The sequence below is a fragment of the Pan paniscus genome, chromosome 10 (genome assembly GCF_029289425.2).
Source record: "Pan paniscus chromosome 10, NHGRI_mPanPan1-v2.0_pri, whole genome shotgun sequence".
Lineage (NCBI taxonomy): Eukaryota > Metazoa > Chordata > Mammalia > Primates > Hominidae > Pan > Pan paniscus.
In genome coordinates, this window is record NC_073259.2 from 104,613,229 (window position 1) to 104,631,956 (window position 18,728).

General features: G+C 36.2%; 1 protein-coding gene across 1 annotated transcript in view; it reads left to right on the plus strand.

Moving 5' to 3' along the window:
- CFAP54 (cilia and flagella associated protein 54) overlaps positions 1–18,728 on the plus strand; it is a 397,088-nt gene that overhangs the window by 61,424 nt on the left and 316,936 nt on the right. Inside the window, exons 16-19 of the mRNA XM_034934266.2 lie at positions 3,080–3,208; positions 3,574–3,700; positions 13,312–13,398; positions 13,488–13,609. Of these exons, the coding sequence (XP_034790157.2) occupies positions 3,080–3,208; positions 3,574–3,700; positions 13,312–13,398; positions 13,488–13,609 (465 nt within the window). The remainder of the gene's footprint in view (positions 1–3,079; positions 3,209–3,573; positions 3,701–13,311; positions 13,399–13,487; positions 13,610–18,728) is intronic.

Genomic DNA, 18,728 nt, shown 5'->3' on the forward strand with positions numbered 1-18,728 from the left:
GTAGTCCTAGCTGTTTGGGAGGCTGAGGTGGGAGGATCGCCTGAGCCCGGGAAATCAAGGCTGCAGTGAGGCAAGATCGTGCCACTGTACTCCATTCTAGGCTGGAGTGAGACCCTGTTGCATAACAAAACAAGACAAAAAACCCTCCCCAAACCCAAAAAAACCCGCCTCTGCCTATGTATATAAGGAGATACCTCAACTTGGGTAGTGAGAAGAGGAGTGGGTAGGAGAAAATTCCTCCTCCTAATGATTTATAACCTTGGGGCCTGCCCTCAAGTAGGTTTTTAATTTGAATTTACACTACTTGGGTTACTTAAGAACCTTCCTGAGCCTGCGATTCTTGAATGGGTATGTGTGTGTGTGTGTGTGTGTGTGTGTGTGTGTGTGTGTGTGTCTGTATGTACATATAGTATAAAATTGTTTATATTCTAGGAATGCCAGGATGATTTAAGACTAGAAATATATAATGCAATACATTGCATTAGCTGATGAAAGGAAAACGTGACTACTTCACTTAGACAAAGAGATGCAAAAAAAGCATTTGATAATATTCAACAACCATCCTCTTTAAAAGCAACCATCCTTTAAAAAAATAACTCTTAGTAGTTAGGAATATACAAGAACCTCTGTATCTAATAAGGGTGTCATCCAAAGACCTTGAGTAAATGCTATACCTATGGTAAAAGATTAAAAGCAGCCCTTTAATAGTGGTGTAACCACATAAAGCTATCTGTCATTCTTCTGTTCAGCATGTCCTGGAAGTCTTAGACAGATGGGTAAAAAAAGAAAGCAGAGAAAAGATGTAAGAACTGTAAAGAAAGTATGAACTTTGGGCTGGGCGTGGTGGCTCACGCCTGTAATCCCAGCACTTTTGGAGGCCAAGGCGGGTGGATCACCTGAGGTCAGGAGTTCGAGACAAGCCTGACCAACATGGAGAAACCCCATGTCTACTAAAAATACAAAATTAGCTGGGCATGGTGGCGCATGCCTGTTATTCCAGCTGCTTGGAAGGCTGAGGCAGGAGAATTGCTTGAACCTGGGAGGCAGAGGTTGCAGTGAGCTATCACGCCATTGCGCTCCAACCTGGGCAACGAGCAAAACTACATCTCAAAAAAAAAAAAAAAAAAAAGAATAAAAGAAAGTATCAACTTTGTGTTTATTCACAGACAAGTACAATACATTGCAGCATATTTAGTAATAGTAATCTTTTTTTTGTTGTTTGTTGAAACAGGGTCTCACTCTGTTACCCAGGCTGGAGTGCAGTGGCATGATCAGGGCTCACTGCAGCCTCTGCCTCCCGGGTTCAAGTGATTCTCATGCCTCAGTCTCCTAAGTATGTGGGACTACAGGTCCGCACCATCATGCCCGGGTAATTTTTGTATTTTTTGGTAGGGACACGGTTTCACAGTTTTGGCCAGGCTGGTCTTCAACTCCTGACCTCAGGTGACCTCCTGCCTTGGCCTCCCCAAGTGTTGGGGTTACAGGCGTGAGCCACCACGCCTGGCCTTAGTAATAGTAATCTAAATGTCCGTTGGCAGAAGAGTGGATAAATTGGGACATATTCCTCCAAGCAACACCATTTCATTGTAGCTGTGAGGATAAATGAACTGGAGTAGGCTTATACTAGAGTAAACTTGGCATCATTGCAATTCCGTTCTATAGTTACCTTCTCATTATAGGGGGGAAACCTGGAACTATATTTCCAGCATCTCATTTCTGTACAGTTTTAAATTAGTCTTCCAATGAGGGGCATTTGCATGAATTTGTAATTCAGAAGAGAAGAGATACTTCTTAATCCATAGTGGCGAATAGATGATATGAGTTTACCAGGCATGCTGAGCAAACTCTTGCAATTCACCTGCTTCAGTGTAGTAGGTGCTTGAGGTTGTTGTCAGCTGCCTCCTAGATTCTTAGGTTCACAGAGGCTTCTGAGCAAACTCTTGAGAATTGCATGAAGCAAAATTGTCACTGGCAGCTTTCCTGATCTTGGCTCTTTCATGCCTTGCAATGGTGATGAACACTTCTAATTCTGTGTATTAAGTCTTCTTTTGCTTGAAATATGTAGCATAGTTTTGTGTTCATAACCAATCCCTGACTGACCCATTGAGTTACATATACCAGCAGGAATAAGTTTCAACAACATATGGTTGAGTTTTAAAAGGAGCCTACAGAGTTTTATAAAAGAGAATTAAAAATATGCAAAGTGATATTGCATATGGTTAAGGATACATACACATGTAGTAAAAGTTTAAAAACATGCACAAAATAGTAAAACCAAATTCAAGGACAGTGGCTACCTCTGGGGCAGAGAAGAGGAGTGGCACTGTGGACAGTTAACTATATATATAGTGATATATATATATAGTTATATATATAGTAATATATGTATAGTTATATATATAGTAATATATGTATAGTAATATATATAGTTATATATAGTAATATATGTATAGTAATATATATAGTTATATATATATAACATGCATATATCTGTATGCTTTATTTCCTTAAAAAATCTGGAAAAATATGGAAAATTTGAAAGTTTGGGCAAAGCTGGTTGCTCTTTACATTATTCTCTATATTTGTCTCTCTGTGAGAATGATTAAATTAAAAAGTGTTTAGGTTTTGAAAATCATGATGTAGACTAATATAGACTGTTGGGTTGATGGACTAAATTTCTAGTCTGAGATTCTGAAATTGTTTTAAAAAATCTTTTTCAAATTAGGTATATGAAAGTGACAAACTATGTGAACTCTTTTAAAAATGTACCAGTACATTTAGTACAATCAGAATTATGCAAACCATAAATGGAAGTTATATATATTAATACATTTTTGTGAAAGGTTTAATTTGTATTTGGAAAAATGGTGAAATTTATTTATTATTGTCACCCATATTGATAGCACTCCACATTTAGTCACAGATAAATACATGTAGTTAGAGACATAACATTGTTAGTGTTAGATAGACTATTTAAATTTCTGTTATGTGGTTTTGAATTATTGTCAAAAATTGGAAATGTTGCATTTGATTTTCCCTTAAGTTTTATTTTTCTTTTTTGTTTATAAAATTATTTTAGAAAAATCCTGTGGAACAGTTACTTTTTGCTTATAAACTTCTTGACAGAGCAATCAGTGGAATAAATTTGAATTGCATGTTAACGTCTTTGCCAAATGGATCATCAGTAATTGACCACTGCTATGCCAAGGTAAGAATGGAAGAGTCTTAAATTAGATTGAAGTTTTACTTAACTGGGAAGAAAACTGGCCTTGAAAGTAGGTAAGTAAAGCATGACTTGTGGTGGCTTACCTCTCATAGGCCAGAAATATATTTCCCTCTTCCCAGAAGAGAGCTAGGAGAATGAGGAGTCTTTGAATTTGTTAATGAAGAGGACACTGATGAATTCTAAGGGCATATTTATTAGTGTTTAAGCTAACTGCAAAGGGCTGAGAAGTGAGCAGAATGTAATGGTTACAAATAAAATGATGATAACTTGAGTGATAACAGTATACAGCTATTTTTGTGTGTTTTGATAACTATATTTCTTTTTATTTCAACTCTGTTGGACCAAAGCGTACCCACCATGTAGATGGAGATACTTACAAACCCCTTGCCTCAAATAGTTTCATGATGGATTTGCATCTTGAACTAATTCAAGCTCAGCATCGAATAGCTGTTGTGCTTCTGGACAAATTGCAAGGTAGTAGTCACTAAAGCAGGTAACCATTCTGAATCAATTTTAAGCCAGACTCCAGTACAGAATCAATTTAAGTTGAAAACTGTGTTCTTGTTGACTGAAGTTTTCAGATAAATTTCATTTTTTTCTACTTCCCTAATTAATATCAATAAAAACATAATTAAATCTTTCCTTATTGCTTTACACTTTGCATATTAAATCAGTTAGTAAACTTCTTAAAAAGTTAATTATATTTATTTGTGTTATAGTAAATTATTTTTTGTTAATTCAACCAAGCAAACATTTATTGAGTACCTACTAAAATCCAGGCATCGTATTAGGCTAGGTGCCAATAAGACAGTCTACTTTTGAGCTTCTAGATGAGTAAGCCAACCATATCAGTTGAGGTTGATACATTTTGTAATAGGGGTGGGCTCAGAGTATTATGGGCACACAGAAATATCTATATCAAATAAGAAAGTCAGAGATGAGTTCCTGGAAGGGGCGTGTAAAGCATTCAAATCATATTGTATATAGAGCTAAATAGATTTATTCAAATGCTGGTTAATTTAAGAGTGAGCAGTGTAGACACACTGCTGATTAGTGCAGGAAGATGAAAAAAATATTTATACTGAGAATTCTAGCCAATGCAAGAAGATAAGAAAAATAAAGATATAAGGATTGGAAAAGAAGAAACAAAACTGTTCTTTCCAGATTATATGATCGTCTACCTAGAAAATGCAAAATAATCTATCAGTATATATAATAATAATAATATATAATATATAATATGTAATTATATTTCTATACAACAGCAGTTAGCAAATATAATAAAAAGATATCATTTTTATATCAAAAAAACCTGTAAGGTACCAAGGGTTTCAATCTAACCAAAGAGCTACAAGTATGCAAAAAATTATAAGACTTTACTGAAAAATGTTAAAGAACTATATAAATGAAGGTAGATTGTGTTTATTGATAAGAAGACCAAATAATCAGAAAGATTATTCTGATTTCAGTTTTATTCAAATAGATCTATAGACTCAATGCAATTTCAATAAAAATTCCAGTAGAATTTTTTTGGGTAGACCTTTACAATCTTTTTACAAAATGTAGGTAGAAGACATAAATAGCTAAGACATTCCTGAAGGAAAAAAAATCAGGTGAGTGTAGGGGATCTCACTCTAACATAAGTCAAGATTTATTTCAAAGTGCTAGAATACCTCATATTCATTGGATAATTGGATATCCATATGGATAAAACCAAATTACATTTCTTACCTTCCCATACACAAAAATATCTTCCGGATGCACCAAAGAGTTAAATGTAAAAAAAAAATCTTAAAAACTTTTAGAAGAAGATATGGTAGAATATATTACTAAGCTTGGAGTAGGGAAGATCTTCTTAAACAAGATTCAAAAAGTGCTGATCCTAAAAGAAAAAAATGAATACATTAATACATTTGGCTGCATTAATATAAATAAATTCTCATCATTAAAAAAATTTAAAGATAAGGAAAGCAAAAATAAATAAATAAATAAACCCCCAAAACCACACCACACCTAGGAGAAATATTTGCAATTTATATTTCTTTTCTTTTTTTTTCAAATTAAATGCTTTTACTTTTCCCTTCCAAATCCCCCATACATTTTTCACAATTGTATTAGTTTGCCATTATTGCTGTAACAAATTACTACAAACTTGAGTGCATTGAAACCACACAAATATGTTATCTTACAGTTCTGGAGTCAGAAACCTGAACTGCAGCTCACTGAGCCAAAATCAAGGTGTCACATGCACATGTATGTTCATTGCAGCACTATTCACAATAGCAAAGACATGGAATTAACCTAAATGCCCGTCAATGGTAGACTGGATAAAGAAAACGTGGTAAATACACACTATAGAATACTATGCAGCCATAAAAAGGAACAAGATCATATCCTTTGCAGGAACATGGATGGAGCTGGAGGCTATTATCCTTAGCAAACTAACGCAGGGATAGAAAACCAAATACTGCATGTTGTCACTTATAAGCGAGAGCTAAATGATAAGAACACGTGGACACATAGAGGGGAACAATAGACACTGGGGCCTTTCTGAGGGTGGAGGGTGGGATGAGGGAGAAGGTCTGGAAAAATAACTAATGGTACTAGGCTTAATACCTGGGTAACAAAATAATCTGTATAACAAACTCCCATGACATGAGTTTACCTATGCAACAAACCTGCACATGTACCCCCGAACTTAAAGCGAAAGTTAAATAATAATAAAATCAAGGTGTCAACCGAGCTGTATTCCTTTCTGGAGGTTCTAGGGGAGAACTTGTTTCCTTGTCTTTTCCAGCTTCTAGAGGCTACCTGCACTCTTTGGCTCATGACCACCTTCTATCTTCAAAGGCAACGATGACCAATTGAATCTTCCTTCTCATGCCATCTCTTTGTGTAGTGGCAATTTACTAACGATTAGTATGAACAATGTACAAAAATTCCAAAACATCAGTAATAAGACAAATAATAAGACAATAAGCAAAAGAAACAAGGAGAACTTCATAGAAAAGGAAGAAGTTATGGACAATATAATTATTTTGTAAAGTTAAACATTAATCTAAATTATGACCCAGCAATGTCACTCATAGGTACATACCCTGTAAAATTTCTTGAACATGTACACCAACTACAGATAGAAGGATGCTTGTAGAAGCAGTGTTCATAATAGCAAAAAACTGGAAACAACCCAAGTGTCCATTAATAGAGAATTGATAAAGAAACTGTGATATATTCATGTAAGGGAATATCACATGGCAATGAAAATGACCAATGTGGATGAATTCTAGAAACATAATTTTTGTTTTAAAACAGTAAGTTTTAAAAGACTACATTCAGTGTGATGGGAGGATGGGGTCAGAAAAAAATAAAATGAAAGACTACATTCAGTAGGATGTTTTAAATCAAGCTCAAAAATGAAACCTTGGGATTCTTAAGGCTTATTATATATTATATATAATAAGTAACATAATAATTGATAAAACTGTATATTAAAAAGTGACCTGCATATACATAAATTTATCATATAAGGAAAACTGTAGTTATCAGGTACGCAGGTAGTCCATAAAGTCTGGAAACATAGACATATGTCCTTTGAAGACATTATGTATAACTCATCTGCATTTCCAGATTTTATTGACACTCTCTATCTATAAAATTAAAAAGAATGACCTTGAGTTTAGGACAGTGGTTCCTTTGTGGAGGTGGCAGGGAGATGGCGTAGGAAGGAAAAGCATATAGGTAGATGTAAGTTACTGCTAATGTTCCAGTTCTGGTGCTGGGTGGTGGTTTACATGTGTTCATGATATTAATGTGATTTAAAACATACATACATGATAAATATATTTTTGTATTTATAAAATAAAATATTCAAAGGTAATTTAAAAATTGAAAATTTTCCCAGGTTGACAAAAGAATTAACATTCAACATAGTACTGGAAGTCCTAGCTAGAGCAATCAGACAAGAGAAAGAAAGAAGGGGCATCCACACTGGAAAGTCAGATAATCCTTGTTTGCAGATGATAACTATCTTATATTTGGAAAACCCCAAAGACTCCACAAAAAACGATTAGAACTGATAAACAAATTAAGTAAAGTTGCAGGATACAACTTTACTGGAGGAATCACATTACCTGACTTCAAATTATACTACAGAGCTATAGTAACCAAAGCAGCGTGGTACTGGCATAAAAACAGTCGCATAGACCAATAGAACAAAATAGAGAACCAAGAAACAAATTCACACACCTACAGTGAACTCATTTTGACAAACATACACTGGAGAAAAGACAGTCTTTTCAATAAATGATGGTGGGAAAACTGGATATTCATATGCAAAAGAATGAAACTAGACCCCTCTCTCTCTCACCATATACAAAAATCAAATCAAAATAGATTAAAGACTTAAATCTAAGACCTCAAACTATAAAACTACTCCAAGATACCATTGGGGAAAATCTCCAGGACATTGGTCTGGGCAAAAATTTCTTGAGCAATACCCCTTAAGAACAGGCAACCAAAGCAAAATGGACAAATAGGATCATATCAAGTTAAAAAGCTTCTGCACAGCAAAGGATACAATCAGCGAAGTAAGGCTGGGCACTGTGGCTCATGCTGGTAATCCCAGCACTCTGGGAGTCAGAGGTGGGTGGATCACTTGAGGTCAGGAGTTTGAGATCAGCCTGGCCAACATGGTGAAACCCAGTCTCTACTAAAAATACAAAAATCAGCTGAGCGTGGTGGTGCATGCCTGTAATCCCAGCTACTTGGGAGGCTGAGGCAGGAGAATAGCTTGAACCTGGGAGGCGGAGGTTGCAGTGAGCCAGGATCACGCCACTGCACTCCAGCCTGGGTGACAGGGCGAGGCTCCATCTCAAAAAAAAATTTAATTATACATTTAAAAATAACTAGAAGAGTATACTTGAATTGTTTGTAATACAAAGGATAAATGCTTGAGGGGATGGATACCCCATTTTCCATGATGTGATTATTATGCATTGCATATCTGTATCAAAACATCTCATGTACCCCATAAATATATACACCTACTATGTACCCATAAAAGTTAAAAATTAAAAAGTTAACTGTGGTAACTGTTCCCTCCAACTTTTTATTTAACAATTTTTGAGCCTTCAGAAAGTTGAAAGAATAGTGTAGTGACTATCCACATAACCTTCACCTAAATCCACCAATCAGGACCATTTTGCCACGTTTACTGTCTTTCTCTTTACATGCACATATAAATACGTATATTTATACATCTATGTATATACATCTGTAGATGTATATACCTATTATATCAATATCATATTATGTATGTGTAGAGATATTTACATATACATGCACATATCCATAGGCTGAGAAGTTGCAGACATTATGATATATTTTACCCCTGAAAACTGTAGCATTTGTCACCTAATAATGAGGACATTCTCTCAAATAACCATAATACCATTATCACTCTGAAGAAAGGTAACACTGATATAATAATATTATTGATTATATAGTCAATTATTTTTTAGCATCCAATTGATCATTTATTTACTTTTATGTAATGTGATTTTGGTGTCTCGTCTAAGAACTCCTTACCTAACCCCAGATCATGAAGATTTTCTTATGTTTTCTTCTAAATGTTTTATAGTTTTACATTTTTAATTGGTATATAATAATTGTACATATTTGTGGGGTACATGCAATATTTTAACACGTGCATACAATGTACAAAACTCAACCCAGGGTAATTAGGATATTCATCATCTCAAACATTTATCAGTTATTTGTGTTGAGAACATCTCAAATCTTCTAGCTATTTTGAAATGTATAATAAATTATTGTTAACTATAGCCACCCTATTGTCCTATTGAACACTGGACTGGAACTTCTTTCTTCTATCTAACAATATGTTTGTACTCATTAACCAATCTCTGGTTATCCCCCTACCCCCAATCCCTTCCCAGCCTCTGTTAACCATCATTCGACTCTCTACCTCCATGAGGTAAACTATTATTTATAGCTCTCACATATGTCTGAGAACATGCTCTATTATGCATCTAATTTTCAAATTGCCATAATTGTTCCCAAATATCCTTTTTGGGGAAAATGGATTTTATTTAAAATGATCTAAGAAGTAATCAAAAATCACTTATTGCATTTGGCTGTCATTTTCTTCTTCAATCTAGAATAACTCCTCCAACTTCTTTTTTTTCTTTCATTACATTGATATTTTTGAAGACATGTTCCACAATCTGATCTTTCCTAGTAGTTTCCTCATGATCATGCAGGTGATGCTGTTTATATTCCATTGTATCACATTAGATTGCACGCATCAGCTATTTGTTTTATTATTGGTGAGGCAAAGTGCTATCGTTTTATTAAGCTGATGTCTGCCAGATCTCTGCATTGTCAATGTCCCTCTCCCCTTTGTAGTGAAAAAGTAATTGGTGCTGTTGGTGATGTAGGAATGAATATCCTGTTCCCCAACAGACTTTCACCCAACGGTCTTACTCCCTCCATTGGTGATCCTTCGTGAATTAATTATTACAGTGGTTGTACGTGATGATTTTCTAATTGAATTATTCCTTCTAGATTTATTTGGTAACACTCTTTTGTAAACAAGAGCTGTCCCTGCTTTGCCTCTTTTAATTTTTTGAGTAACGCTATGGATCAGATTCCTTTTTTACTAATCTTTTAAAGTCACTTGCCATCATTGTTCTTTGTGATGCTCAAAGTCATAAATTTTGCCAGTGGGAGGGAGGTCCTTCACACTGGATCCTGTGTTCCTTTGATATGTCCCTGATTTGGTTTGGCTGTTTCTCCACCCAAATCTCATCTTGAATTCCCACATGTTGTGGGAGCAACCTGGTTGGAGGTAATTGAATAATGGGGGCAAGTCTTTCCCATGCGGTTCTCATGATAGTGAATAAGTCTCACAAGATCTGATGGTTTTATAAGAGGAGTTCCCCTCCACAAGTTCTCTCTCTGCCTACCGCCATCCATGTGAGATGTGACTTGTTCCTCTTTGCCTTCTACCATGATTGTGAGGCTTCATTAGCCACATGGAACTGTAAGTCCATTAAACCCCTTTTTCTGTATAAATTGCCCAGTCTCAGGTATGTCTTTATCAGCAGCATGAAAACAGACTAATATAGCCCCCATTATTCTTTGAGATTTTTTTTGCTTTCTGTGCAACAAAATATTCTTGACCTATCTTTTGCTTTCTCTACCCCCAGATCTGGAATAAGCTATTTTTCCAATGATATTTGGTACCTTTTGGTAGGAAATGGTATTTAGAAACCAAGATCTGTAAGCTAAGAGTGCTCATTGCTATTGAGATGTCAATGGCTCCTTTTAGTAGATAGAGCTAAGAAATACACACACACACACACACACACACACACACACACACGTATATATATTTAAATCACAAAGATGGAGTCTTACTCTGTCACCCAGGCTGGAGTGGTGCGATCACCCAGTGGTGCGATCTCAGCTCACTGCAACCTCGGCCTCCTGGGTTCAAGCAATTCTCCTGTCTTAGTTTCCCAAGTAGCTGGGACTACAGGCATGTGGCAACATGCCCAGCTAATTTTTGTACTCTTAGTGGAGATGGGGTTTCACCATGTTGGCCGGGCTGGTTTTGAACTCCTGACCTCAAGTGATCTGCCTGCCTCGGCCTCCCAAAGTGCTGGGATTACAGGTGTGAGCCACTGCACCTGACCACAAGTTAGATATCTCCAATCCTAACACTAAAGGGTTTCTCCTCACCTTCTCCATTTTTGTATTTTCCTTCTCACATATTGAGCGTTCTGGTTCCTAACAACATCAATGTAATTACTCGTTTGTTTTATCCTGGCAAATTAACAAATTACTTTCAAAATTATTAAACCAATACCACTATTAAAAACCTACTAAGTAAATTAAGGATTTCTTTGTGGTTCATTTTGTCTCTAGAAAATGTCATACATCAGAGAACTGTGTCCAAATTTACTTGAATTCTATTTTTAAATTTTTTTTCAATTTGATACATACTTGTGACCCTTTTTTTGTATTTGCATTCTTTTTTTTTTTTTTTGAGACAGTCTCCCTCTGTCACCTAGGCTGGAGTGCAGTGACGTTATCTCAGCTCACTGGAACCTCTGCCTCCGAGGTTCAAGTGATTCTCCTGCCTCAGCCTCTCAAGTAGCTGGGACTACAGGCATGTGCCACCACACCTGGCTAATTTTTGTATTTTTTTTAGTAGAGATGGGGTTTTGCCATGTTGGCCAGGCTGGTCTCAGAACTCCTGACCTCAAACGATCTGCCCACCTTGGCTTCCCAAAGTGCTGGGATTACAGGTGTGAGCCACTATGCCCTGCCTGTATTCTGTTTATATAAAATTTCCTTTTTTCCCCATCCTTTTATTTTTTTATACTCTTCATCTTTTTACATTTTATTTTAAACATTTACATAGTTTCAAAAACTACTTCTCCTATGACCTGCTGGGTGTAGAGGGAAGCAAGTAATAATTAAAATATCTCTGTGTCATCATGTATAAATTGAAAATTTGATAAACTTTTTTCTAATACATAAATGAATTACTTAGCATAATAACCTTGAACATGTTTTGGGCTGAAAATATTTGGTTCAGAAATATGTTTCAAAATGTAAATAGAATTTTTGTGTCAGGTTTTAAGAAACTAGCCCATGATTCTCACATAGTAACTGTATTATTTCCTTTAGTGGAGGATTAGAGTTTTTTTTTAACTCATGGAGTTCCTAATACCTCATCCTCTAATTGTCATCCATAAATCTTTGAAGACCAAATGAGTTTTGATCATAGACCACTTAAAGATATTGATGCAAGACTTGAGTTCAAATGTAAATGGAATTAGTTATTATTTCCTTGCAATATCTCTGGGTTTCCTTGATTTTTTTCTTGGCTTTATTGAATTGCCATCCTAGCACAGCTGATCACTTTGTTCCCCTACCTTGTCTTTCTTTAGCATGCTGTTGCCAGACTGATGTTCCCTACATTAGCATTCTTATTCAATAACGGTTGCCTGTTGATGTCCATGACATAAATATGATGCATCTGTATCTGGCATTCAGAATTTTTTTGCAGTCTCATCCTTATCTCCAACGATTATAATCAGGAAAGCTTAATTAGCATTTATAATATCCTTGGTATTGAGAGAATGATGCACTATTTTCTGCTCTGCATTGCTATCTCCATGCAGATGTTTCCTTACCCTTTGCCACTGCAGATGCCTTCTATTCTTCAATGGTGTATGTTAACATCTTTTCATGAATCAATTACCATCACATGGTGGCTCATGTGCATTAGCACAAATAATTAAAACTCAGTAAAAGGGGTTTATTGTAAGGTTACTATAGCTACCCTCGCATATCTCCAAGGACCAAAATATTACCAGGTCTCTTAAGGACCAGACCTGAAAATCAAGAATCAGTGCTACAGTTTCCATCTCCCTGGGCTAGTATAGTTGTATATAGTTGTATCCTTTTTTCCCCTCATCCACATTCCTGTCTTTACTGAACCACCATGATGGTCAGTCCCAATTGTATACCAGTATCAACAACTGGCAAGTTCATGTTTTAGTTCAAAATCTTGAGAGAGGCTCTGATTTCATCAGCCACAGCTGGAAGAGAGTGGAGGTCTTCGTGTGGTACCCAGAGCTCTTAAAGGGACCTTGGATGAAACAGTTTTTCTAGAAGGGGTGTTGAGGACAGAGTTTGACAGCTTATTGGTATTGGTATCAGGACTTGCCATCTGTACTTCTGTGAAAAGGTAAAGTCAACAGAAGTAGGTTGGATTCTATCAATCCTCAGGATGACTTTATTCAAGATGAGATAGAAAATCAAATATTTTTATAATTTGGAATTTCTTCTGTCCTGAGGTATACAGTGGCAAATAAAAGAGGATTTGATAAAACTGCGTTAAAGTAGATTTATATGAATTTTTATCTATTAATGAAAAAAATGACATGACAGAGGAAGCAGTAGCTTTATGAATAGTTACTCCTTAGTATTTAAAAAATATTTCCTGTCTTGGATACATACTTAATTGTTATGACAGTCGTCTTCTTCTTCAGTTTTGCAGACTCCAACTGTTAGCAAAGATATTTCTACCAAGGGTCCGGAAAAGTTAAAACAATCTGGAAGCACTGATTGTTTTACAGGTAATTAAAATTGGGATAACTGGTGTTTCCAAAAAATTTGGAAGATAGTTTTTAATCTCACCTTTTTGGTAAAATGTTTGTTTTTATAGAATTAAATATAATGAATAAAATAAAGAAGAATACATTATCCAAAGCAATTTACTTAATGCAGAAAGCTCTTTTAATATTTGAGAAAGATGCAACTTCTACATCTTCATGGGAACTTTTGATGGTAACAGTATTTCATTTCTTCTTTTAATCCTGACATAAAATTTCTGTTAAAATGAATGATTCATTTCCTTTATTAAAAATAATGTGTTGCCCTTAACATTTAATTATGAACTTTCAGATTCACTATATATAATTCATCCTGACCAGGGGAACTAATTCGTACCTCCAGTTCTGAATTCTGAAATGAGAGATTCTCTTTTTATCAGAACTTCATGCAATCTACATGAGAAGACAAATAAAATCAGAAGGACTCAAAATGAGGGAAATTATAGAATTGGAGTGACACTTTACCAGCTTAATGTATTCTTTACAATGGAATTAAAATTCTTAAAGTCCATTGGCTGAGGTACCTTCTCTCTTAGATAGATACTGCTAATTTATGGACCAATCCCCTTGTTGATATTTTTAATCAGGTCTCACTCTGGCCTGGAAATTCTTCTGCCTTCTTGCTAATTCATTATATGTTGATTTTATGTGTTTATTTTTTGAGACAGGGTCTCACTCTGTCAACTAGGCTGGAATGCAGTGGCGCAGTCCTAGATCACTGCAGCTTTGAACTCCTGGGTTTAAATGGTCCTACCACCTCAGCCTTCTGGTGGGTGGGACTACAGACATGCCACCATGCCAGAATATTAAAAAAAATTTTTTTTGGTAGAGTCAGACCCTTAGTATGCTGGCATTGGCTGAGTGAATGATGTATGAAGATGTACAGAATAATGCTATGTCTTGGCTGATAAGAGAAGGAAAAAAGTAGGTCAAAGCTAGGAGGGGGATATGGAGCTAAAGGGGTTTAATGAGAAAATTTAGCATAATAGTATGCTAAAAATGAAGTGCCAGAACAAAGAGAAATTGAAGATAATAAGAGGGAAAGGTTAATACACAGAGTCAAGGCCTATAGAGGATTATTTTGAAAGCACAGATAAAGGGATTCATCTTCAATGATGGGTGGGCTGCAGGGCAGACACCTCATCTTTTGATACAGAAGGGAAGGAGGAACAGACAGATGTAGATAAGAAAAGTGTGTTGGTGTGAAGGCAGGGAGTTGAGTTGATGCCTTTTGATATGCTTTGACTGTGTCCCTACCCAAATCTCATCTTAAATTGTAGTTCCCATAATCCCTATGTGTTGTGGGAGGGACCAGGTGGAGATAATTGAATCATGGGGGAGGTTTCCTCCATCCTGTTCTCATGAAAATGAGTTAGTTCTCACGAGATCTGATAGTTTAATAAAAGGCTTGCCCCTTTACTGGGCACTCATTCTTCTCTCTCCTGCTGACATGTGAAGAAGCATGTGTTTGCTTCCTCTTCTGCCATGATTGTAAGTTTCCCAAGGCCTACCCAGCCATGCAAAACTGTGAGTCTCTTTTAAATCTCTTTTCTTTATAAATTACCCAGTCTCGGGTATGTCTTTATTAGCAGTGTGAGAACAAACTAATACACCTTCTTTCCTCTGTCGGATGCAGTCGAAGGCAAGGATATCTGCCATCAATGGAGCATGAGGGTGGAAAATTGAACTGGGAAAGTAAAGATAATGTGGAGAGTGGGGAGGAATGGATGAGGGAGTTGACTCCAAGTAAAGGGACTGGCCAGCATCACCAAGTTCTAGCTGAAGTTGGAGACCATGAATTTTTAGACATCTTGATCCGCATGGTGGTATGACATTATCCTGATGTGGTGTTCTTAATGACAGCAGAATATTTGTGACAGCAGACATTTGTGGAGGATTAGATTTTTTTTTTTTTAAAAAATGAAGGTATGAGTTAAAAGTTTATGGCTTTAAAAATGTGGATACAGATTGAGTAGGGAGGGAAGGCATGAAGGCATTTAAAGACTTGGTGTCTATGGAAATATCAAGAGACTGGACATCTTTATGAGGTCAGGTCAAGGACCAGAAAATGAGGGTCTGAGGGAGCTAGAAGGATAGGTGTTTGAGGTTAGAAAGTAGAATACTGAAATTCAAGATTCCTGGTATGTAGCACTTACTTGTTATCTGTCAATCTATTCATCCATCTAACAAATAATTTTGATCCATTTCGCAATTATGTATTGGAAGTTCACTATGTGCCTGGTAGTATGCTGAGTATAGAAGGGGGGAATCTTTTATTTATTCAACAAATATTGATTGATTTACCTTCTTTTTGTGGTTCTGCCTTTGTGGTCCCTGGATTTATTCATATAAAAATCCAGTCTGTGGAAACATAGACAAGTAAATATATGCTTTAATTGCAAGAGGGCTAGGGAAAATTAACAGGGGAGTACCTAACTCAATAGTGGGGAATGTTTAAGGAAACATCCAAGAGAAATCACGTGAAGTTGAATGCTGAAAGACAGATGGCTTGAATTTGAATACTGAAAGAGCCAGAGAAACAGGAGCGCAAACAGTAGAAAGGACATTTCAGGCAGAGAGAACAAATGTGCCAAGGTCCCAAGGCGAGAAATGTCATAGAGTGCTTGTAGTTCTACAGGTCATTCTGTGAGACAGAAGCTTAGATGCAATAAGGGTAGGAGTTGGGTGGGGGAGAGGATAGTAGCATGGGAGACCAGAGAGGAAGTAAAGATGTGTTCATAAGAAGTATTTTTCGCCAAGCTAAGAATTTTGGATGGACAGATGCTATCAATGTTCAAGGTGAGGCAGTTTGTCCTGGGAGTATTAGGGAAGAGCCTGGTTAAATTTGAATTTCCAGAATTTGAATGAGGAAGTTGGATGGTGGTGTTGGGTGGTCTGAGATCACAAGGCCAAGTGGTGTCTGGTCTTTGTTGGAAGACTTCGGGGGTGTGTTCAGATACATTTTCTCAGCTGATGCTTCCATGGCTGTTTGCTATTGTCTAGTGCTTGGAGGACATTGGTACTTCAGTCCGATTTTTATGGCAAATAAACCTTATCTTTATTTTAGAAATATTGGTCTTACTACTTATCTTGGGTCTTCTTAGAGCCTGAAGAGAGGTTTCCTCTTGTTTTATGATGACTGAATCTGGTCTTTGTACTGCCATAGTGTGCCGGTTCCCCTGTATGTGTCTGCCTCCCGCCACTGAGACCAGGGAACATACCGGGACCGAGATACCTGGATGTCTCAAGTTTCCAGTGTGGGCAGGAACATCTTCTTTGGCCACCTCTGCTCCTCAGTGGTAGTTTTTATCCAAGTGTTAAGGCTTAATGATCAATCCCTAGGGTACTCTCTTAAACAATGATGTTATGGCTCAAACATTTGGACCAGAACAAATGAAGAAGCTCAGGGGTACTGGAAGTTCTAAGGAATTTTGGCTTTAATATTTCCCAAACTTATGTCTTGATGTCTCCTAAATACCAGTCTATTAACTGTGTTAGCAGTAATTGGATTTAATTATTTTTCCTATTTTGTAGCATTTCAAGTCAAATCAGTTCTATTTGCTTTTTTTTTTTTTTTAGGGAGGGAAGAATATACACGGACGATTTTTTTTTCAGAGATCTTCTCAGCTCTTTTTTTGTTTTCTTTTTTAAAAAATGTAAAATTTACAAAATTTCTTCTATTTTTTAAAAAGTGAAACTATTTTAATTCCAGAAAAAATTATGAGTATAATGTCCTATTAGGATAGACTCTTGAGATGCATTAAGAGGCTCTATTTTTTATGAGGAGCCCTCTAAAGAATTTTCACCAATGAGGAACATGTCGAATATTTATTTAGAAGTCCTGAAATCTTCTATAGCCATGTCTGCTCCTCAGTGGTGCTTTTTATCTAAGTGTTAAGGCTTAATGATCAGTCCTCAGGGTGCTCTCCTAAACAATGATGTTATGGCTCAAATAATTGCCAAACTTTATTTCTTTTTTAAAGAAGACAAATACATTTATTTCCCTTGGCAATCATTCTCAACTGGGGTATGTTACAGAATGTTTTACAATATCATGATCTTGTAATAAAATTATCCCCAAATCAGTAATTGATGTGTCACCTGATATCATAAAAAGGTTTGAAAAGCCTGAGTCTCTTTAGAACTCTTAAATAATTCATATCCTGTCTCTGTTTTTCAGAAATTTTCTGACTCTGTGGATCTGGATAATCTCATCAGGTGTCTGTTTTATTTCTAATCAATTAAGATGGACCAATTTATTCCCACAAATGAGGGACAAACCTTTGATAATAACTCATTAGCTTTCCAAGTGAGATGACTGGCTTTTTTTTAAATTATGGGGATTCATTTTTCCATTTTCTTGTCTTGGTTATTTGACCTCTGGAAGTCCATTTTGGCTTTTTATATGTTATTCCATAGGATTATATTAAAGGATTGCACCTAGGATCCATACTGGATGTCCTTGATCTTCTACTTCTGGTCAAATATAGTATTCATTATGGGGCTTATGTCATTGCTCTTAGTCCACTAACAGAACATTCAGTGTCTTTGTAGATGTAATTTCTCATAGAAAGAGGCAGAAATGCTCCTCCATCCAAGTGTTGGCGGTTTCGAGGATGCTGTTGTTTTCTGTACAGCATCCATTTCCCCTTCCAAACTCATCTTTTGAGAATTTCTTTTTCCATATCAGATGTAATCAGGTGGGACTGGTCCTCAAGAGGAAAACTAGTGATGCCAGCTGGGCCAGTTGACTGCTCCTTCCAGTCTTGAGTAGAGGGATACAAAGACTAAAAGACCTTAGTTTTGTACACCCTAATGTAGAAAATTATTGCTTAGGAAAATAAGTTTGTCTTCTCTAAGGAAATGTTGGCAATTCATTCATCCTCATAGCTGTATTCTGATTACACCATTATAACTGTGTTTCGTAGACCCTCCTTCCTCTCTGGGGCTACTTTTGTCCAAGCCAGGTTTTCCAGTTGTTTCTCTTGCAAAGAAACCCAGTTGTTTCATCTAGTTTTCTTCTAGTACTATTTGTAGGAACCTAAACAAATCTGTAGTTGAGATCATTTCAACAATTCCAAATTCCACTCTAAGCAAAGGAGCATTATGATTTAGCAGGTTATTGTTTATAATCAACACAGAATCTAATTTATGGTACCATTTTGGACCAGAACTAACGAAGAAATTCAGGGGTATTAGCAGTTCTAATAACCCCTGGCTTTAATACTTCCTGAATTTATTTCTTGATATCCCCTAAATACCAGTCTATTAACTATATTAGCAGTAGTTGGATT